Below are 22,695 nucleotides of genomic sequence, written 5' to 3'. Positions count from 1 at the left end.
TTGCTCCACGTGGTTAATAGAAACAACGTTCCCCCATGCAGTGAAATGTGAACAGATTTTTATTAATGCTCAACCTCTCTGAGCAGGTTGACAAGGGAAAGGGAGGAGGCTCTGAGCTGTGTCCTCTGCCCTCAACTATCCGTGGTACATCAGATAGATTAAAGATTCACTGCAGCATGGGGGTCAGACTCATCCCCAGAAAATAACACAGAGTTTTAGTTATCATTGTGGCTGGGGTCTGCTGTCACTCACTTGCTGGGGAACAGCACCAGCTGCCTGTTTGGGGCACCGGTGTAGGAGCTCCTCATGGTTCAGAGCGGAATCAGGAGAGCAGAAAGGAGGAAGCTGTGTGACCTTGAGGAATGAAATAAAAATAAAAATCTCCTGGAAAGGCAAAGATGGTGCCCGGAGAGACTCAGAGTGAGAGTTTCTGCTGCACCCTCAGGGTTCACTAGTTGGAAAGGGCAAAGGAAGAGAAAGAGTCCTGCTTGGAGCTGAGAAGAGCTACATTACCCTCAAAGTCCCTTCAGCTCTGCGAATAAGAGTTCTATAAGGTAGAGCTTCTATTCCTTACCATTTTGTGATGTGCAGGAGGACCAGGGTGGTTTTGATACCATTACAAAAGCCCCTGTCAAAGCCTAAAATGCTTCTCAGGTCACCTAGGGTCCACAGCAGCAGACGAGGTGCAGAGAGGGTCTGTTGGGAGAGCTGGAGAAAGTAGTGTTTGTGTTCAGAGAAGAAGTTCCGAGCATTGTTCATTCAGATGAGTGAAAGAAGGCCAAGACGTACAGTAGGTAAAGCCCAGGGAGAGGTTTTAAGTCACAGAAGAGTGTCAGATGGATGAATACATTTAGATGGGAAAGAATTGAGATTAGAAGAAAGTTTCTGGTGTCAGAACAGTGAGATCCAGGAGCAGGGAGCCTCTGGAAAGGTCTCACAGAGGTGATGGCACAGACTGAAAGTGTAACTACTTAAAAAGCAGAATATTGCACTTTTATGTGTATTAGCAAAGGGCTGGATTCAGTGACTGAGAAGTATTTTCCAGCATCCTGTTTCTGTGTATTAGCTGGAGGATGGTGAGCATGCTGCTGACCATCCCTGTGACCATCCCATACCCTACATGTTGGGGTAGATTAGGACTGGACAATTTATGTTGGGAAAGGAAGAGAGTTGCAGAAATGTTTTGATTAGAATCATAAAATCACAGAATGGTTTGGGTTAGAAAGGACTTTGAAAGGTCATCTAGTCCAATCCTCTGCTCTGGCAGGGACATCTTCAGCTAGCCCAGGTTGCCCAGAGCCCGATCCAACCTGATCTTGAACACAGCCAGGGAGCCAGGGGCATCTACCACCTCTCTGTAGAACTTGTGCCAGTGTTTCACCATCTTCATCATAAAAAACATCTTCTTTACATCTAGTCTGATTCTCTTTTAGTTTAAAACCATTGCCCTTTGTCCTATTGCTACTGGCCCTATTAAAAAGTCTGTCCCCATCTTCCTTGTAAACCCCCTTAGGGACTGGAAGGGGCTCTGAGGTGTGCCTGGAGACTTCTCTGAACCCAACTTGCTCAGCCTGTCTCTATAGCTGAGATGCTCCAGACCTCTGAGAATCTTCATGGCCATTAATCCAGTACAAGTTAAAAGCAAATACATCACAAAGGGGTTAGAAAATAAAACCTCTTCTTGGTTTGTTCAGTTGTTCCTTCATCCTTGCTGCTATGTCTCCTCTTGGTCTTTGCTTCTCATGGCTGAGGATGAGTGCAACTGCTCTTGGTAACACTCAAGCACCGTTCCCCAAGCCCTGGGGTTCAGCAGGACTGTTTTATTAACAGTGGAGTGAGGAAGGAACTCTGCTCTCTCCAAGAGAAAATAAACTTTGTGCTGGGTGCGTGCTCCCCCTCGTACGCCAGAAGTCCGTGGGCTGTATTTCTGCGGTTGCCTTCTCTGTGCTCTCTCCATTACCTCTGGTAATTGAGTTGCCTGTGGGATATAGCACCAGGGTATGCTTGGTTGCTTTGTGGGAAAAGCATTATTTTGAGTTTGATCCCTTTGGCGGGGGTGGGGGGAAGATGAAGAAATCTGCAGTCGTAAACCAGGCAGACGGCAGCTGACGTCGTTACCGCCTGTAGAATACGTATTTATCTACCTAGCACAGACTAACAAATTGTTGTTGCAATCATTACAGTAAATATGAGATATGAAAACGGGTTTAAGTTTCATTTTGCTTGCTGTCATCTCTTCTTTTTTCCTCCCCTTTTTATCGAGCAGCAGTAATGTAATGGCATCTTTGACTCCCGTTCAGGGTTTTAGTGCCGTGCATTGTGTCGGCTTTCTGTGGAACACTGAAGTTCAGTCGTACAATTTTATGCCTAATGGAAAAAGCAATAATTACTTCACTAATACCAGGGTAGAATTTGTCCACACTAAACAAGAAATCAGAGAGCACTGAGCGTATCAGGTAAAAAAAAGTCTTTCTCTGCATCTTTTGCTTATGGGGAACAAAAGAAGGCACTCTCCTGTACCTGTGTCCTCATCTTACTGTTGTTCCATACCACAATCATGCTGATTGTGTGTAATTGTGTGTCAGCTCCAGTAAGAATGCAGCTTCTGCATTGTTGTGCTGTTGTATTTTGTCTTTCTAATGACAAATTCAAACTAGGTGATGATCGTTCAAACACAGTCTTTGTAAGAGGAGAGCGGGAGGGTGAGATGTTCAAAGTCACTGAGGGTCAGCAAGGGATCCAGCCCCCTGCTCCTCTGTGGTGGGAGAAACCTGGCTGCCCGTTACATCTTCATACTCACCAGTTCACATTTTATCTGAAAGCTTTGAGTCCGTGTTTGTAAGTATGAAAAGTTTGTATTTGAAGTAAAGAGGCTTCAGTAAGGCTCGGTGACAGTGGTCCATGTTAAGGTACGACAGGTCACTGAAACCAGATCTAGATTGACTGAATGATGCATAATGCTGCTAGATAGACTGTGACTTTCCAAGGCTTCGAGACCCAGGATCACAAACCTTTCCTCTGTTCTACTGAGTCTTCTGCTGTTTAGTTTAAAAAAGGACAGTACTGTCCAACAACAAAAGCTGGAGAGGGGCTGGTGACAAGGGCAGGGAGGCACAGGCTAAGGGTAATGGCCTTCAGCTGCAGGAGGGCAGATGCAGAGGAGATGGGAGGCAAAAATCCTTCCTGGGGAGGGTGGTGAGGCCCTGGCACAGGCTGCCCTGAGCAGCTGTGGCTGCCCCTGGATCTCTGGCAGGGTTCAAGGCCAGGCTGGATGGGGCTTTGGGCACTCTGGGCTAGTGGGGAGGGTCCCCATGGCAGCAGGTGGCTCTGAGTTACCTTCCTACCCAAACTGGTCTGGGGTTCTGTGGCTCTGAATAGACTTTCTAAAGCACTTTCAGATCTCACTGCAACCAGCCACCTAAGAACATAGTTCAGAGTGGTCTAGAAGACCAAAATGAAAAACAAACATGACCCTTCAGAAAGAACAGAGATGAAAGACAAAACTGGGGGAGTGCAGCTGAAAGCAAACCAGGGTGAAATCAAGAGTGGTCTGGGGTAAACATTCTTTACCATGTTGGTGTGTCAGTGCACTGAGGGCGTTAGGTGGAGTTCAACTCTGGAAATAGAAGTTGAGCCACCAAATCGCAGTGGTCAGACATGCTGGTGTTTGTGATGCTCTGCTGATGGGTTCAAGGGGAGAAAATCCTCAGTCCATTGTTTAGCATAATCTGGTCCTTTGTTACTGAATTTAGGGAGGGAGACAAGCCTTGTGCAGTGCTTGACTTTTTAATAGCTCGATTTTTACTAAACAAATGTAGTTTCTTGCAATGACTAGGCTTTTGATTGTTACTGTCACTGGTTTTAGCTTTGCTAGCTCCGTGCTGGAGATTTGCCAAGCTCAGAAACACGGTTCATGCCCTGGAGCTTGTACGATCTGAAAAAGAAGGCGACGCTGGGGAAAGAGGGAGGGTGTAACACACTGTGTAACATTTGTTTTCTCCTCTTCCTTCCCGTACTGCAGACTGTACCGAAGCCAATAGCCCTGGAGCCCTGCTTTGGGAACAAAGCAGCCGTTCTCTCTGTATTCGTGAGGTTGCCTCGAGGACTTGGGGGTATACCACCACCAGGACAGTCAGGTGAGGAATATATTTTGTGGGATTAACTCCGTGCTCCTTCTCCAGCCTTACAGAGTCACTGTGCTGTTTCAGACTTGATCCTGTAGTAAATGCTGTATCCCTACTGCAGCCAAGGGTGTGCTCAGGTTATTTTAAGCTTAGATAGTTTAGGTTCTGCTGGCTCCCAACCTGAGGTTTACTTCTGTTTCTTGGGTCAATTGATGGATGAACATTTGATATTTGAATTACATTTTATGGCTGGGGAAAAAGAGGGATTGGTACAAACAGGTTTTCAGTATTTAACTTAGAAAAGCAGCTTGTCTCCCAACCTACTCCCCGCCAATTCCAACTCCATTTGTAGAGGCATCAAGTCCTTTCAGAGTGACTGTGTCCTCCTCTTAGCAACTCTGGACAAAGTTTTCAGCATCCAGCTTAAGGTTTCCTTGTAGTCACCACTTTCTTAAACCTGCTTGCAGGGCCCTGAGACAGAACTTCCTGGGCAGTTTGTGATTTAGCTCCAGAGCCCAATGAGCAAAGTGGAGCAGAGGATCTTCAGAGATCCTCTGGGTTTGAGATGAGACGATTTGGTTGGGAGCTCTGTTGAGCTGAATCTCAGATGGCCAACAGTGGTTTGTCTGTGGACCTGCCAAGAGGAGGTTGCAGAACTGACAGATGTTGGAGAAGAGCAGAGGAGGTTGCAGAGCTGACAGATGTTGGGGAAGAGCAGTGAAACCTCCATGCACCTGCACTTTCAGGATTTATTCCAGCGCATCTCCTGGTGCAGAGAAAGACACCCCTCTAATAACACTAGAGGTTTCACGCCCATTGCTACCCACACGTCTTATTTTACTACTGCAGTTGCCTTCAGTAAATCACAGGGTATTTAAAAGCTTATTTCAGAATAGCTGCTAGAGCTGAATCTCTTCAGCCAAAATGCTTGTCTGGTTTGCTTTTTTTGGGGGAAGAACTCAAGAAATGACACGTGTTTTGTGGCTTGGAGGGTTTTCCTCAGCTGTGGCAGAAGGGTTTCTTTCTGTGACTGTTCTGTTCCGTGACCGCTCTGTTTCATTGCCTCAGGTCTCGCGGTGGCCAGCGCGCTGGTGGACATTTCACAACAGATGCCAATTGCCTACAAAGAGAAATCGGGTGCAATACGAAATCGGAAACAGCAGCCCCCTGCACAGCCAGGAACCTGTATTTGATGCATGGACATCAGAAACTCTATAGGGTTTTAAACAAATCGCGAGAGTAACGCCGAAGGAGGAGGAAGATTCCCGAGTTGAGAGACTAGAAGCACTCAGCAAAACACAACTTCCTTGAACCCCAAGTTTTTCTCTCATCTACGTGATAGTTGGCTTTATTTGACAGCTGCTCCACTCTAAGTTTTACTGACACGTGGCTTCAGATTGCTCCTTTTGTTTCCTTCAAGTTTAAAGTACGAAGTAATTTTATTGCAGGTCCGGTAACATCCGATCGCCGCCATCCATGGTCAGTGTAAATAGAACCGTAGTCCACTATGAATGACACTCAGGTTTATACATGGAAAGTGCTTTGTAGTTCATGTATTTATCAAACTGTACGAAAAAGAAACAGATGCGGTGTTTACAGGTGTCAGCTCTCAACACATAAACACTACTATTAATCTTCAAAGCATCTTCATCCTTTGTTTTCATTTAATCTGACATGTTTATCCCCTCATTATTTAAGTGGAACTCTCTTCCAGCTAAAGGTGGAGGCATCCTGGCCCAGAACATCAGGAACGCGAAAGCTGGGATGGTTTAAAGGTTGATGGCGCGTGTTGCTCAGACCTCATGCGATGCCCGGAAAGGTTGGATGTTGCTTTTGAAGGACTCAGTGTTTACATAGTCTTAACCTGCTTGGAGTACACCACACACAAGTGCCTAGACTCGTACAGATCTAGGGAGTGAGGAGACGGCTACACACGTTTCTTTTGAACATGGTTGTGTTCCTTTTAAATCTATGTGTACCCATACACAGATAGACCCGAGGCAGTCTGTGTTCTTTGTGATGTCTCACGTGCAGGCAGGGGGGGGAAATGGCATTTTCCTGACCAACAAACTGCTCAACCAGACAGAAATATCTGGAGGGGAAAGTAGAGTTTCAGTATCTTGTAAGAAAACTGGTTTCATCAGTGCTTTTAATAGAAGTGGTTTGTGTTCCAGCTCAGAGGTGTTGTATTTTTGCTGGTTTTCTCTGCCCATTCGGCCTCTTTCCCTCTGGCTGTTCTGTAGGGCCAGAGCTGAGGTGTGCCAGGGCTCAGAGGCATCTCTCCTCAGCAGGAAGATTTGCTTCATCTCTCTACAGGTTGTACAAAGCAACACTCCAGCTGCCAGATCGGTTGAGGATGAAGTAAAATAGAATTTTAAATAACAGGCAAGCAGAGCAGCTTCATTTGGCCACAGGTTTGCATCTTACACCATCAGTTACTGGTATTTCTCATGTAGGTGGAGGAACTCTCAAACAGGGAAGAAGGTGGCTTGTTGGTGAAAGGGAGGGACTTGCAAGCAGCAGAGAGAAGGTTTGGCTCTTGGGGAAGTATCAAACCATCTGAAGTACGCTGGCTAGTTGGGATTATGTTTTTGAGGTTCAAGGTTGGACTTAACCCATCGCTCTGTGTGTGCTGGTGCCCAGGGTCTCCCTTGATTCGGGCACGTGCTGCGGTGCCGTGGCCACGCGAGGCTGCGGTGTTGGGGCGGGTTGGAAGATGTTACGGGAAGGTGCCAAACGAAGCATGTAATTGTTTAATCACAGTAAGTGTGGTTCCATTGAGGCCGATGGGTCACTGGTTCCTGATGGGGACATCTAGTATTTACAAATGGAGAACTAGCAAACCGTGGGGGCTGAAGGACACTGCTCTTGGATCTTGGGGCGAGGCAGCACCCTTTTCCGTAACGAAACCCAAGTAACTGCATCTTTCTCTGTGCACGTTTTGATGACCAACCACATATCAGCCACTGGATATTTTTATTTATTTTTTTTTTCGTGTTTTATTTTCTTTTAACCATTTTGAAGAAGCTCTTTGGAGCACAGCAGCATGGCAGTAAAGATGTGAATTGCTGTGCGTGTCCGGACAGCAGTGATGGGGAACAGTCTGCTGGTTTAAAGACCATGGTGGATTATAATTCTGATTTAACGTGTCATTTAACAAATACAACAGAACTGCAGAAAAGGTATTGAGGGAAAAATGCATTTTATATATATATTTATATATATATTTGTATTTTTATATATACAAAATGCATCTGTTTCTAAGCTGGAAGCTTAAATGCACTGTGGGGGAAAGAAATTATGGGAGGGAAAGGGGTGAGCTTTGTCTTTTAGAGTGAAGGAGTTGAGGCAATTTAAGTTTTAAGTGATGCACAGATTACCTCAGACAGATTCACCTCCTGAAAATATTTTCTAACTTCCTATGTGTATAGGGCTAGACCGAACTAGAGGAATAATACTGGACTAAAATCCCTCCCCCCCAACATTACTTTGCATGTTTCCAATGCTTTTTTGGGGGAGGAGAACTGCCAACCCAAATCGAGGAAGCTTTTGTGCTTAAGTCTCCATATTCAGGACAGCACTTAAGCAGGTACTTAAAGTTGCTGCTTAGATTTTCCTGAACAGAAACAACTTGCAGAACAAAGAGGTCTGGAGGGGTGATAGATTCTTTTTTTTTTTTACCTCAACAAAAAGGAGTAAATTGCATTTTTCCTCCCCCTCAGTGGAGATCTGGGTTGTCAGGTCTCAAAGGCCCATGGTGGAACGTGCCCAGCGGTGTAACCATGAAGTGAGGCGTCAGGTATTGGGAAGAGAAGTAAAAATGATCAAACTTTGAAGTTTGGCAGAACCAAAAACTGTAAATAGAGGAACGAGACTTATTTATATATATAAAAAAACCCCAAAACGGCTCCTTTAGGATGTAGCTCTGCTCTGCATCTTATCTCCATACTGATGAGGGAAAAAGAGAAGGCTCATACATATCTGCTGCAAACAGTTTCATCCCAGCTTAAAGGTAGAATAGAGATGAAGGTGGGAATGGATGGGGGCAAGAAGAATTGCCGGTGGTTTATCACCAGGCCAATACCAAAAGTGAAGGATTTGTGGGTTCATTTCTTCTGGAGGTGAGGAGGGGGGGAAGGGGGGGAGAGAGTGACCTTATTTCATGGGAGAATCTGTAAATAAATGAAAAATAACACACCGATTTTGCACTTGTACATAAACTATACAGTAGCGTGCAGGACAGTGAGAGATTTAAAGTGTACATAAACCAGAAAAATATTGAATGTATTTTTTGATGCATTTTAAATGATGTATGAGTTTTGTCTTAATAACTTCTTCATATGATGAGTGTTAGGTAACTTTCCAGAGCTTTAAAGAAACATCAGATTCTACTCGTGGTATCTCGCGGTGTAAAGCGGGGAGGCGTAACCTGCCTTCCCACGTGCTCAGATGCATTTCACTTCAGTGTATAAGCAAAGGAGAATGTGGCTCTTCCATTTGAACAGGGGGGAAAAGAAAAGAAAACCAACCCCAGCGCTTGAGGACAGGTAATAAATGTACTTAAAGTAGTCGTTACTTGGAGGATTAAGTCAGCTGTTTAAGCCTTTACCGTTAAGATCGTGCCAGTGATTTCCATTCCAAATCACTATACTTGGGCCTTTATAACTGGCTGAAATTCAGCGTTCAAGGTCTCAACCCTCAGAATATTTTCATTCTTTGAGAGCAGCCTTTAAAAAAAGTAATAATAGTAAAACCCCAGAAATGCTGTAGCCCTTTCATTCTGGGAAGCAACGGTCCCACTGGATCTCCAAATAACTTTTTTGCTTTGTTCTTTGGTTTTTTTTGGTTCACCTTTTCCCATTCTTTTTAGCCCAGGGTTTTCTCTGGACTGTTGTAGCACGAGTGACAGGAGACCCTGCCAGGGGATGTGTCAAGATCTTGGATATGAGATTTATGGGGCGCAGCTTTGCGTTGGTGCCGCTCTCCCTGGGCTGAAAATGTGCTGCATTGAAATTGCCAAAAAGGAAAAGCTCTCTAGGATGGGGTAATGCCTGTCCTTAGCTTAAAGTCGTAGCCTGTGATGCATCAGCATTTGGTGGCGTGGCACGGTAGAAGCATGATGGCCCTTGTTGGCAGGCACACACTTCCTTCAGGGTAGTTCATGTCCTAAATACTGCTCAGAAACACCATTTTCTCTGTGGTGAGTGTTTAAAACACACAGTTGCAGGGGGTATGGTCTGGTTTATCAAACAGCAGCTCAGCTTTTGTGGCCCCAAATTAGGTGAAACGAGTTTTTCATGAAATACCTTCGACTCCAGAGGCTGGAATAAAACTCAAGGCTTTTCCCATAACCTGTGCTGCAAGGATGAGGCTGATTCTCCATCCTTAACTGCTCCCCATTTTATCAGTGTCTTTTTCCTTGCCGTGAGACCCCGAGTTAGGGACAGAGCATCAGCTCCATCTCTGCATGAGCCTTGTCCCTGCACGCAGGGATTCGCTGGCACTGACCTTGAGAGAAAGCAAGGAGCAGGGCCCTGCGTGCCAGGAGCGACTTCCAAACTCAAGAGAGGTCTCTTCCCGTTCCTTTTCTGTCTTCATTTGGGAATACACCTGGGGGAGGAGGAGGGAAGGAAGAGGGTTTGGGTTTTCAGAGCCCCCCTGAGTTGGGAGTTGTGCACATCGCGAACAGGAAGGTGCCACCGGAGGCTGTGTGGGAGGGGAGGGAGGGAGGGCAGGGGTAGGTGTGTGTTTCTTGTTTTCAGACACATTGTTGGCAATTTTAGTCAAATTAATGCTCTCTTTTTTTTCCCTTTCTGTTGATAGCTGCTTAAATTAGACGAGTTTCCCATGCTGGGAATATTACACGAGTGCGTACGCTCCGGGTTCTGCTGCTTTGCATCAGGGCAGGGTCTGTTCAGTTCACTGCTTTCTTCTGACACTACACGTGGGCTCTGTTTGTGTGTCTTCCAGGTACTATAGTTCTTTAGGCATTTATCATTGATTCCACAAACCTCACCAAAAGGAAGAAGAAGGAAAAAAAAAAAAAAACCCAATGATAATATTGAGGAGTGTAACATACATCAGTCCTTTTAGTTTTCCTTTTTTTAAGGCAAAAAGAAAATGAAAATAAGAGTTTTCTATTACTCTGAAATTTGTGCACAATAAATGTTCTTTACACTAAGATCCTAGAATTAATTGTATTCTGGATTTTTTTTTTGTTCTTCTGTAATTATTTACGATTCTTATCTGTGTTCAGACTTGAGCTTAGTTTGTTAATATGTATAATTTAGCATTTATTGCATTCATATGTAAATACGAGCAAGTATTGTAAACTATTTCATTGCTGGGGACTGTGGGTGTTATACATACACACATTTAGGACTGCAGTTTTTGGTATAATTTTTTTGTATTGTAAAATAACAGCTAATTTAAAGCAGGAACGAGAAAATTATTGGGAGATCTGTGCATTTTAAATACAAATGTGAAGTACATGTACATAAATAAAAGTAAATAATGCAAAACTTTCCTCTGAAATAAAAAGTAGATGATCTGGTTAAATTTTTTCTTTTCCCCTTGCTTTTTTTTTTGTGTCTTCTTTTTCCCTCAGCACAAACAGGGGGAAGAAATAACTCCAGAGGTTTTTGAAGTATCCTGGCTGGGGTGAAGCTGGGCTCCCCCACGGTGGTGGTAGATCTCAAGGTGCTTGTGTCTCCCTGAGCAGGCAGCGTTCACTCTGCACCAGGTACTGAATTTGGGAGGAGGAAAGAGGGCCATGTGGTGTCCTTGCAGTCCCCCAAATCCATCACCCAACTACATCTTCCCAAAGGTGCTTTGGGGAAACTCCTGGTTCTGCTCTTCTCGGAGGCTGTCTCTGACAGGTGGTGGAAAGGAGGAGCATCCTAAACAGGTGTCAGGGTCTTCATGGTGGTGCAAAAGGGGCTCATCCTCCATGCAGGTCATCTGGGATGGTCAGGGCTGAGGAGAGAACTGATCTGCTCCAACCTCCTCAGCTCTGAGGTCAGGAGTCCTTGTTGTTGTGATACAGATGGTCTGTCTTTGGTTCGGTGACCATTACAGTCCCAAAGCTCAGGGCTTCTGCATTCCAGGATGAAATAAGCCCAACAGAAATATAAAACCTCAGCCCATTCCCTCTCTCACTGCTAATTTTCCCTCTAAACCATTCCTTCCTTGGAGTCTGAAGAGATTGTTCTCAGATCAGCCTGAGAGACTGTGTCACCAAAGAGCATCACTAACGATTTTATCGAGTCTCAGTGCCAGCTGGTGGTTCAGGTGCACACAAAAGCTGGGAGAGCAAAGTCAGAGGTGACCTCCTGTCTTCCCACCTCTTGGAAGCCCGTGTGCAGCCCACACACACACACACAGAGCATCCAGCAACCGCTGCCTGCCGAGACGCCATCCGTTGTTCTCCATTTATTTTTATGTCGCTCTTCAGCTTTGAAATTAAGCACTGCTGAGATGAAGCAGACTTGAACCTGGCATTTATGAGCCATGAAGGTTTCAGTCACCGCCGTCTCCCAAGACCGTTGTGCTCCTTCCTCCCATGGCATTAAACTGGGATGCAGAAGCCCAGTTCTCAGAAATTGCTGCCGAGCTGAGCGTGCCGGTCTGCAAGCACAGCGTGGTGTGTCCAGGCTTGAAATGGAGTGGGCAGGGGGTAGTGGTTTGAAAGCTAGTTTAAGCTCATTTTGGAGAGCAGGGGAAAATGCAGAGGGATGGGGCCGTGTTTTGTCCCTGCTCTGGGTTTTTTTTTCTTCTCCCTCTTGTGCTGTAGCAAAGGAAAGAGGTTTGCAGGGAAGGGATGGGAGGCAGCGTGGAGACTCTCATAGAGCCAGGATGATGCTCTTTTGCTGTCACCTATCACTAATGAATGCAGTTGGGTTAAGGAGCCAGAGAGCCATTAGCCATCTAGCTTTTCTTTCCATAAGACTTAAATATCAGGCATCTACAGAAAGAGGGGAGGGGATTTTAAGTCTTTTCACAAAGCAACCACCCTGCAGAAAGCCTGGACTGTCAGGTGGTGTTTCTCCTTACCCAAGTTAGAAGATGGGGTTTGGGGCAATTCTTGGCTGGGCTACACATCGCTGTTTGGAATTAAAATCATCTGTTGCTCTAGTGGAAGCACAAACACTTGATTTTCTTCCCCATTAACTGGAAGAGGGGAGGAAAGAGAGGGGTACAAATGAGCCAGAGCTCCACAGCTACCACAGCTCACTGTTCTGGCAAAAGCAATTTGTGCAAGCTTTTGTGTTTTGGTTTCTGCACTAATTAAGTAGCAACAAAGCAGGGGATGGAGTGACAAAATGAAATGCATTTTCAAAGGCATAAGATAAAGTAGATAGTGGGAGATCTGTTCGTATGATGATCGATGGGGCCTGATGATGAGCTTACAGACTGATGGTGGTGCTTCAGGACCTGGGTGTGACCCTCAGAGGCAGGCTGAGCTCCCAGCATTCCCCAGTGCAGGGGTGGCTGGGAACAGTGACACCTCCCCACAGTGTGTCTGCAAAGCAGGTAGCCCCAAAACCCTCTGTCACACGATTCTGGGACACTGGTCGTCACTCCATGGCCAACACTGGGGTCAGGTCCATGATGCCCTCAGAGAATTGTTTTCTCCTCAGTGATGCCAGAGACTTAGTGGCAAGCTCAGGTTTAGGGATCTGCATTGGGGGTGTCTTAAGGGAAGTAAGAGCTGCCCCCAAATACAGGAGCAAGACTGAATGGTTCAATCCACCTTGAGATGCCTGATCAGACTCTTCCTTCCCCCTCTGCTTCCCTGTGTCCCTGGGTCTCTGCTCAGACCTGCTCATGCATCTCCCAGAACCCACATCTGCAGGGCATTTAGCCAAAAATCAATGCCAAAAGTGCTTCTGGCCACTCTGGCTGCGACAGGGAGGGTAACAACTCACTCCTCTTTCCTGCCTTGCTGCTGGCAAGAAGCCCAGGGTGCAGCTCTGCCCACACACAACCCTCAGGACCGGGGCTGTTCCTGATCTCACCCCACCAGCAGTGAGCAGTGATGCCACGGGAGGGTGGTATTTCATCTCTCCAGGTCCTCACGCTGACCCCGGAATTTAGTTTGGAAGCAGAGGTTTAGCAGGGAGATCTGGATTGTGACAGCTGATCACAGAGCATCGTTGTGACAGGGAATGGAAGCGGAGCATGGAGATAACTCTGATGTCTGCCTTTCCCCAGCCATCCCACCGGCAGCTCGCCGACTGTTTTATCAGCTCTGCAGCCGCGGTGTGTCTCCAACAGCGTGACTGGCAGCATTTCCATTGACAGGTTCCCTGGGATCCCTGCTCCCACCAGAAATCATTTCCACTCCTCCTTAGGAAAAAGAAGAAGAAAAAAGTGCTTTGAACGTTTTTCCCTGTCAGAGCTCATCCTGCAGCACTTCCCTTTCGGCCAGCATCCTCCGGTCCTGCGCTCAGCACGGAAGGACGATGTTTTAATACCCAGAGAGAGATGCACCCACCCCTATCAGTACATTAGCACCATTTGCGTGGAGATAACGGATGGCAAATTGCTGTTTCTGCTTTAAATGTCCCCCCGGAGCAGTTCTGCATCAGCTGCAGGATCTCACTGCAGTCACAGTGTGGTGGGGGATCGTTGGTCCCTGCCAGGTCCTGCTCACGGGTCTCCCCTCCAAGCACCCAGAGATGTTCTGTACTCCTCTCTGCCCTGGGGGCTACAGAGCTTGTAGGACTTTTTCTCTGGGAATTGGGGAAAGTCACATTACCTGCTTTTGCTCCAGCATCTGTTCCTGTCTTGATGTCCCTGTTTGAAGGAGGGAGAGGGACTCAGTTTCGTGCCGGCACCACCAGTGCCCCAAAACCCACCCCCAGCCAGGGAGATGTGGTAGAAGTGAGGGTCAGGCAGAGCCCCAGTTAGCTATTAGAGGTGCTCCTGCTCCAGAACCTCTTCACCCCAGATTTAGGGTGATTTCTGGGATTGTTTCAAGTCAGTTGTTGTGACCCAGAGCTGGTCTGGGCATCCTGGATCAAACCAGCACTGGCTCTCCTGGCACGTAGCCCACAGGAGCGAGGACAGACTCTGCGGTCATGGGAATCCCATGGTCTCCTTCAAGGCCAGGTCCCCCCAGAAACCCAGCAGCTGCTGCTATCCCCCATCGTTGCCTGGCCCTGGATGTCCCCCACCAGCTTTCCAGGTGCTGACCTTGGGGGAGCAGGCTCCTGCCAAGAGAACACATGGAACCTGCAACACTCCCCCAGCACATTTCAGGTCCGACCGGCTGGAACTTTCCCAGGAAATTTTCTTTGTGTCAGCAAAACCCCAACCCCTGAGGCAGCCTGCACATCGTGAGGAAGAGGATGTCTTAATGAGGGCCCTGAGCCTGGCCCCAACCCTCAGGGCTTTGCTCTCCCTCTGCACCCTCAGCCACTTCACACACACGTGACAAGAAAGATGTTCCTCAGGAAGAAAAGGTGCAACTTTCTGGACTCCACCTTGCCCTTGCCTTGTGTTTAGGCACTGACCTGAATGTCACTTGGTATTTTTATATAAAATTTATATACATTTGTTTTCCAGAATTTTTTTTTTCACCCAAAATTGGCAAGAAAACATTCAATTTGCCTCTAATCAATTTCCCCATGATTTCTTTTCTTTCCTTTTTTTTTTTTTTAAAGTTACCAAAAATAACTCACAGATGTTCGTGGCACAAACAGAAGTCTCCGTGGCTGGCATGAACCCCCACCTCCCCTCCTTCTCTTTCTCCCCTCCTCCTGCTCCCTGCCAGACCAGCTGCCCCCCTCTCCCTCCCCCAGCTATTTCCACCCCCCCTCCTCCCTGAGTTACACGGTGACATCTCAGCATCAGTGGCTCCACGTGCCCCTAATTGCGGGTGCAATTATTCCCATCCCTGCTCCACCTCGCCACGCCTCCCTCCTCCTCTCATGCTGGCACCAGCTTTGCGCTAAATCTTCCCCCAAATTGCCCCCCAAATCTTCTCATGCATCACCCCTGCTTGCACCACAAGCAGCCCCAGGACTCATGTGAGTCCATGTCCCCTTCCCAGGTGGCACTGATCTCTCTCCATCTCAGCAGAGCAGGTTTTCTACCCGCTTCCCCTCCTTGCTGGTAAGCAATAGATCAGAGCTGGGTTTTCAGTCAAGCAAGGAGCATCTGAGCCCCACTGCTCTGCCAACACCCCACCCCATGCCCAAAACATCCCTCCATTTCTTCTAGCCACCCCTATGGCACAGGACTAGCACCATCCTGGACATGCAGGCACAGGCAGCCCGGCGCTGTGGACAGGAGTGAGAGGGTCAGGAAAATGCATGTGTGCTTTATTCATGGATATGTTCGACTATTGACATGTACAGAAGAGAGAAGTACACGTTATACCCCAGTAGTACAGGCAGATACCCCACCATCCTCCCCCACGTGCACGCATGCACACACACACGCACACAGAGCCGTTAGCATCACCCTGCCAGCCCTGGGGTTATTGCTCCAGCTCCTGGCCACAGCCTCTTCCTCCCTGCTCAGGCTCTGGCTTTGACAATGACGTGCTATTTGTACGTCCACACTATATCACGGGCTTTTGGGCCACCAGGAAGGGTGCTGAGCAGCCAGGGAAACAGAGTTTGGTGGCTGCAGAAAGTTTGGCTGGTTCTTGTTTTGGTTGGTTGGTTGTTTTTCCCCGCCCCGTGGCTCTTCCTTGTGCTTATGAAAGTCCCCAGGTATGGAGAAAATGCCTAAAAAATCATCTCCCTTCCCCTCTGTCTTGGCTTGTTCGGTCCTCTGCCTTTACAAGCAGCTGCTGTGACTTTGGTGGTTTAGTCAAGAGGCTTTAAAATGAAGATCCGTGGCTCAGTTCAGAGAGCTCAACAGAGAGGAAATTGCAGGAAAAAAAAGAAAAAGCCTGACTTTTCCCAAGGGAAAAGGAGCAGTAGTAGAGGTGTGGGGTTGGGGGGGCTGTAATTAGGTTTCCTACCTCCAAAAGGACTGCTCAAAAGCCAGCCTTTTTTTTTTTTGGAAAGTTTGAATTGTGACCAGGCTTGGAGGATGAATCAACATCAAATATTGTCCAAAAAGGGAGAAACAGTCAGGAAAACTTCATGCAGCTTTTGGGGTGACTTTTTTTCTTTAATTCTGTGAAATATAACTGCCCATTTCCCCCCCTCCCCCCAGCCCTTCCCTGCTGGGCAAGAGGCTTATTGCTCTGTGTCTTACTCACTTCATTTTGAAGCAGCCCCAGACCGTGAGGAGAGCAGGACCTGGCCTGGGGCAGTGCTTGAAGGATGCAGTTTGCAAACTCACAGCACAGGATGAGGACTGAGGATGGGGAGGGCATTTTTCAGACCTCATTTCTCCAGATGCTTTTAAGGGCCCTCAACCAAAGCCACGAGGAGGGGACCCCTCTAGAAGATACCCATTTACACTAATTTGCTGAGGTTTTTCTCAGGCATCTCAGAAGCTCATTGCCATGGCTTTGACCTTCTTGTGCAATGCCCCTGTGAGATGATCCCTAGTGGGTAGCTGTCACCTTCCACAGCCTCAGGGCGCTTCCAGCTGTTCATCTGCCATCCCAAAACCGAGGGCTTGAGGAGACATGGCAATGGGACTTCAGGGTCTCCTTGGCCTGTGATGCTTAGGTACAATTAACATCCTAAGGAGTCTTTAAAGCAAAATAGAAACCCAGGGGAGATGATGATGTCTCTCACTAGAATTGTTAAAAACCATTTAAGGTAAATCTGCCAGAAAGTGTGACCAGACCATAGGTCCTGCTGTGAGCCATGGTAATGGACTAGGTAACCTCTGGAGGTCTCCCCACCTCTGGTAGTCTATGAGTAGGATTCTCCACATGGATTTTTTCACAATGCACCAGTCCAAAGGGAGAGCTGAAGCTGTGTTGCTAGTGATCCTGACCACCTGGGAAAAGTCTGTCTTTGCTGGCTGTCAATCAGAGAAGAAAACATCTAAGTGGCATCTCAACATCACCACTGTTGAATTGTAAGAGACACAGGAGTGGAACCATGAGAGACTGCAGGAGTGGATGCTCCTGTAAAGCAGCTGCCACTTTCATGCCCATCTTATGCACATCTTAGCCTGTGCACGATTACAGGCTGGTGAAAACCTGGCTTGCTGGGGCCAGGTGTATAGCAGAACCAAGCATGACTACAGGACTTGAAAGGAAAGCAGCAGCAGAAGGCAATTCACAGCATGACCTCATGACATTGAGGTAGTTCCTTGCCTTTGAAGGGCTGAGCATCAGGGTTTAATCCCTTTCTCACCTGTGGGTCAGAGGACTCAAGTTGTAGAGGGCTGCAGTGAGTAGTTGTGTCACTTGGTGCACAGACATCTCTGTGGTCTCTTAGAGGGCAGCAATGTCCTGGATAAAGGGGAGGTGTTCACAGCAACTCAGCACGTGGCTATGGCACTTCAAAGGGAGGTGAGGGGCTTCCCTGCCTGTAGCACTATCTCCCTGCCTGCTGCTTCTGACCTGGGTGAGCCTCTTGTCTGTGAAGATTTCACATGCAGTTTCAGCTCAGAGCGTGGCCTGGGCCCTTGCACACAAGACTCCCATGTTCACACAGCCCTGGGTTAGGACAACTAGATGCCACAGCCCAAAGGACCTTGAGGAGCAGAACTTTGGAGAGCAAGTAGCCAGGAGGCTCTCTTGAGCATGTCATACACAGCCACAGGTGTACCTCTAAAAACAAGAGTGGTTTCATACTGGACCAAAACCCAAGAAAGTTGCTGCAGTTTCTCAGCAAAACTGAAGCAAAAAGAAGGTAATGGAAGTTGTTCTGCAGGGAATGGGAATGAAAAGCACTGGACACTGCTGTGTCAGCTGCTGCTAAGCCTTTCATGCATCTAAATGCTAAGGAGCTAATGATGTTCCTTGAAGGAGCATAAACCAAGGAATAAATGGACTGCAGCAAAGCCCAGGCCTAAATACTCAGGGAGAATCTGGAGCTATTCCTGTGCCTCCTGTGAAAGTCAACCTGGCTAAGCTTTTATCCTGGGAAACTTTCTCACCCTTCCTTACCATCTTCTTTCTTGGTTTGATCTAACAAGGGTTTCAGGCCACCAAGAAGGCACTGGGAGTCCTCATCTCACCTCCCCAAGGGAAGACCCCTGAAGGCTCAGGTAGCCCCAGGTCAGGCATCTGCATCCCTGTGCCCCAAGAGACCAGAGAGACATTTGCCCTCACCCTCCAGCTCAGCTCTCACTGCAGATCAGTAGAGTGGGTCACTTCACCAACCTTTGCTTAAACCACTCAGATGAGTAATTAGCACTTGGCAGGAGGAAACATCTCCCACATGCTAATCTGGAAACAAGCAAAGCCTCCACCAGCCCTTCAAGGAGCTGGACCTTAGCAATCCACACCCCATGACGTGATACATGGTTTGGTCTTCCCAAAAATTGGCTGGATATTTCTGTTCCCAGGATGGTATCTAGCAAACCTTTTCTATCTTTGCCTAACTAATAAACCCCCCCTGACTGACAACCCTCTCTGTGAGACGTGTGGATATACAGGTAGCACATGGGAATGGGCTGCATTGGGCTGTCCTGCCCATGGGCTCACACATTCCTCCCACGTGGAAAAAGGTTAGCTTGGAGTGGGACAACATTGGCCTCTGGTTTCTGGGTGTGACAAAAGGATACCCACCCCAAACACTTTACAGGACCAGTGAATAGAGATTATAGGGTTTGGACACAGAGAAAGCCACCTGTAAACAAAACACAACACATGTGTTTCTTCCTGACCACCACCAATACATGACACACGTTTCTCTACAAGAGAGGGCCCAAGGGGTAGGTGACAGCTTGGAGATGCACACTGGTTGCATGCTGGCCTCAGTTTCAAGTGGGTGGATAATTCCTGCAAGCCAGTTCGTAGTGTGGTTACTTGGTCCACCCCAAAGGTGCTTCAGGATCCTCTCTGGTGAACAAAACCAACCACCTTCTCATCGGTGCCGTGGTTTCTTCAGTCTGAACCAGGTGGGCTGTTCTTTGTGTCCTGAGCAACCCTGGATACAGTCTGAACTCTGCATCATTTGACATGTCCTGTCAAGAGCCCCCACAACGTGATCCAGGGCTTCAGGAAACTTCCTGAGAGCTCACACATCAAAAGTCTTTCCCCTCTTGGATGGGGCAGGCAAAAGCATTTCCTCTGCAGCTCTCATTTCTTGGCATGACTCTCTCCTTCACCTTTTCCAAAGGAAATGTCCATGTCTCTGACCCTCTCAGCAGAGAGCTGGAGAGACAACAACCAAGCTGTAGGGTGGAAAGGTGGCCAGGATCAAGAATGAAGTGCTTGTTGACAAAGCTGATTGTATAAAATCAAATAAATTGGCAGATGGATGAGGAGGAGGAAGGGATGCCCACGTGCTCACCGGTCCTTCCCATCCCCTCCCTCCTCCCCCCGCCCCCCATCTCCCCGAAAAAAGTTACTGGTCTGGTTGTTTTTGTAAAGAAACCAACACAAAGAGAGTCTCTGCCTGGCATCTGCCCTTCCAGCTTCACATCACGGAGAGGCTCAGCACAGCAAGAGCCTGGAGAAGCCACATCTGCAGTGGAGAGGCTGCCCAGCGGGAGGGAGCTGCTGGGCTGGAGGTCCCTGATGACAGACGAGTGGAGCCCCGCAGGAGCCTCTCCTCTCCAGCCACCTGCAAGAGGAAAGAGGCAGCACAGGGTGAGTGGTGTGGTTATCCCCACCTTGGGCCCTCTGAGAAGTTAGGGCTTGGGGGCTGTGAAGCCTTCCTCTGTGTGTTCATGTGCAGAGGGAACCAGGGCCAGTCCCCACACCCCAGCTGCAGCCTGTATGTCAGCTCAGCTCTGTTGGAGGTGATGGTGAAGGTGGTGGTAGTGCTGTTGCATACAGCAGGGTCACCTCATGGGCACAGCACTGGCCATGCAGCCCACAGGTTTGGACATGGGTTGGAGGTGTCATTGTGTGAGGTGAGTGCCTGGATGGAGTGAGTGCCAGTCAGAGGAGATCCATGCAGCCCACAGAGCCACTGCTGGCCAGTGGCTTGATCCAGTGGCCTCACCCAGTGGAGATGGTCCCTGGCTATTGAAGACGTCTCGATGGGGCTGGCAGATGTTTCACCAAACAGCAGCTAGGAGCCAGGTGAGTTACTCCAAAATACTCTGCATGTGTTGACGTGACTGACTCCCACCCTGGGTACCTACACCCCACAGACACACAGCACCCTTCTCCTTTTACAGTGTGCTGACACCTGTGACTGAAAAATCACATCACTAGAGACTTGCATTTGCATTAGTTGATAACTGAGACAATTTAGAGCCAAGGCTCTGTGCTAGGATGAAGATGAGAAGAAGATGGACTGGTCAGTCCTCTGTGGCTTTCCCTCTCAAGTCCAGGGGCATCAACCTCACTAAACATGGGTAAGGTCAGTGTTCAGAGATGAGTCCAAAGTCAAGATCCAATTCCCTGTTCTCTCCTGCAGTGTCAGCAGGGACCATGTGCCAGTAGCACTCATCCCTCAGCAGAGGGATGTGCTGCTGTCACGTGGAGGTTGGAGATGTGATAGGATGATCCCTCACTACAGTTTCTTTCTCCAACTTCCCACTTGCTGGCCACCTGATCTGGGCTGTCAGTGATGAGGGATGTTCACAGCTTCTCCAGCTCTTCTCAGTGCAAGATCTGGACCTTATGACACTACTTGGGTTACATTAAAGTCTGAGGGTTTTTCTAAAAGCAAATCCCCCAAATACAAAGTTTATGGCCTGATGAAAGCATGCCTGTGTTATGCATGGCCACCAAAGCCCTGAAAAGCCAGGAGGGAAGCTAGGGGCACATTTCTGCACCTCCCAGCCTGCTTCTCTGTGAAAACAGAATGCAAGGAGGAGGGTCAGGTGTTTTCCTGGCAAAAGAAACAAAGAAGAGCCTAAAAAAAAATAAACAACCCATGTGTGGAAGGTCTCTGAAAGCTTCAGCTAGCCCAGCACAAAGTTGATGCTGGGTCCTTAGAGCCTAGTTAACTGACAGCTTCTCTTACCTGAGCATTCAGCAAATCAGGGTCACTGTTAATTATTCAACAGTAAAATAATTCAATGTGAAAATTACTGTGGTGGGTGGCAAATCAAGGTCATTTCTTTTTATTTAAAAATAAAATATTTAATGTCTACTACTCCCATCACCAGTAAATTAATCTTAATTTAGATTATTTTAAAATAATCTAAATTGAATATTACTTTGATACTAACATGACTAGAACCTTTCAGATAAAATATTTCAAGGCTTAGCAGACCTTAGTTAAACCTCTATGTTATGGCCTCCAGGACCCTCACCTAACCAGGGAGGAACCTGTGTCCCAGGCAGCTGAAATGCTTGTCTGAAGCCATGAAGCTGCCCTGCAGGAGGGTGAGGAGCCAAACTAGTGGTCCTGGCTCCTTCTACACTCCTGAAAAACCAACGGATGTTACCCAGCACTTCTGAAAAAGAATCCCATCTCTCTCTATAGCACACTTGAAAGAAAGGAGATGGTGAAAAACAGGCAGGAAGATAGAGTCAGGTAGCCCTGTCCTTGATGTTGGGAAAGAATATGTCAGGGCATGAAGAAGAGGGTGAATCAGGGACTCCAGGAGGTGGAGGGGAGGTTCTGCACATAGAAGAAATTACACAGATGGAAGAGGGAGCTGAGGTGAGGAGGGATGGAGGGCATGGAGGAGGTATAGACATGGCCAAGCATCATTTAGAGCCAGGGTAACTCTCTCCTACCTTGGTGGGCTGGAGGTGCTCGAAGATGTTCTCTCTGAGGGTCGCCACGGCTCTGTTGGCATTTTGCTCCTGCTTGTACATCTGTGTGGTAGGGGGGATAGATGGGGCCACAGCTGCATTCAGGTAGGTCCCATTGCCAAAGGCCAAAATGGCATTTTCTTTGTGTGAGAAAGAGGTGGAGAAAAGGGTTGTCAGGTCCGTGCTTCCGAGGGAAAGCACACACATGCCTTCTCCAGGCTTCCTTGACTGCCAGAGCAGCCCAGGTGCTGGGTGATACTCACGGAGACAGATGTTGTCAGTGAAAAGGTGCAGGAAGCTCTCACACTCTTCCTGCCGGTTGCCGCTGGCATTGCACGTGCACCAGGGAGCTATGCTGGAAGTGGAGTTGTCGATGTAGTTGGGTGTGATGGGGCTGCCTGCCAGGAAGGATGGAGAAATGTTTGCCAGGTATTTCAAGAAGGGACAATAAATTCCTTCCTTGCTGCTCTCTTGGATTGCTCTGCTTACAGCCTCAGCTGAGCCCCACCACGATGGCAGCATAAGAAAACCCTACAGGTTCTACTGTCACAGGTCTGTTTTGCTCCCAAGGAGGAGAAGAGGGGCAGCTACAACCCTTTTGTTCACAGCACCACCTCAGTCAACTAAAACATGCTCTAAGTCCAAGGAGTGAGCAGCTTCTGGGAGCTCAGGTCACCTAACAGCATTCAAAACCTGTATGGGAATGTGGGTAACATTTCCACACTGTCATTGAAAAATACAGCTAAATCTCCATAATGCTCAGAGGCAACAAATGAAGGATGAAACCAAAATGAAATCTTGACCCAAAAAGCTGTC

The 22,695-nt window shown here is 47.8% G+C and overlaps 2 protein-coding genes across 3 annotated transcripts in view; one reads left to right on the top strand and one right to left on the bottom strand.

Moving 5' to 3' along the window:
* The window catches only part of ATRN (attractin), a 153,841-nt gene extending 147,956 nt beyond the window's left edge, over positions 1-5,885 (top strand). The window contains exons 28-29 of the mRNA XM_084263364.1: positions 4,022-4,136; positions 5,193-5,885. Of these exons, the coding sequence (XP_084119490.1) occupies positions 4,022-4,136; positions 5,193-5,317 (240 nt within the window). The 3' untranslated portion in view covers positions 5,318-5,885. The remainder of the gene's footprint in view (positions 1-4,021; positions 4,137-5,192) is intronic.
* A 13,751-nt stretch (positions 5,886-19,636) lies between these two features.
* Positions 19,637-22,695, bottom strand: part of GFRA4 (GDNF family receptor alpha 4) — a gene marked incomplete at both ends in the record, with an annotated part of 68,798 nt that continues 65,739 nt past the window's right edge. For both annotated transcript variants that reach the window (XM_084263924.1, XM_084263925.1), the window contains 3 exons: positions 19,637-19,783; positions 21,862-22,019; positions 22,143-22,277. In XM_084263924.1, coding sequence (XP_084120050.1) covers positions 19,637-19,783; positions 21,862-22,019; positions 22,143-22,277 — 440 coding nt within the window. The remainder of the gene's footprint in view (positions 19,784-21,861; positions 22,020-22,142; positions 22,278-22,695) is intronic.

Source organism: Gallinula chloropus (assembly GCF_964237585.1).
Source record: "Gallinula chloropus genome assembly, chromosome: 4".
Classification (NCBI taxonomy): Eukaryota; Metazoa; Chordata; class Aves; order Gruiformes; family Rallidae; genus Gallinula; species Gallinula chloropus.
The sequence above is the reverse complement of the archived record's forward strand: the minus strand, read 5'-3'. Positions and strand labels throughout refer to the sequence as shown.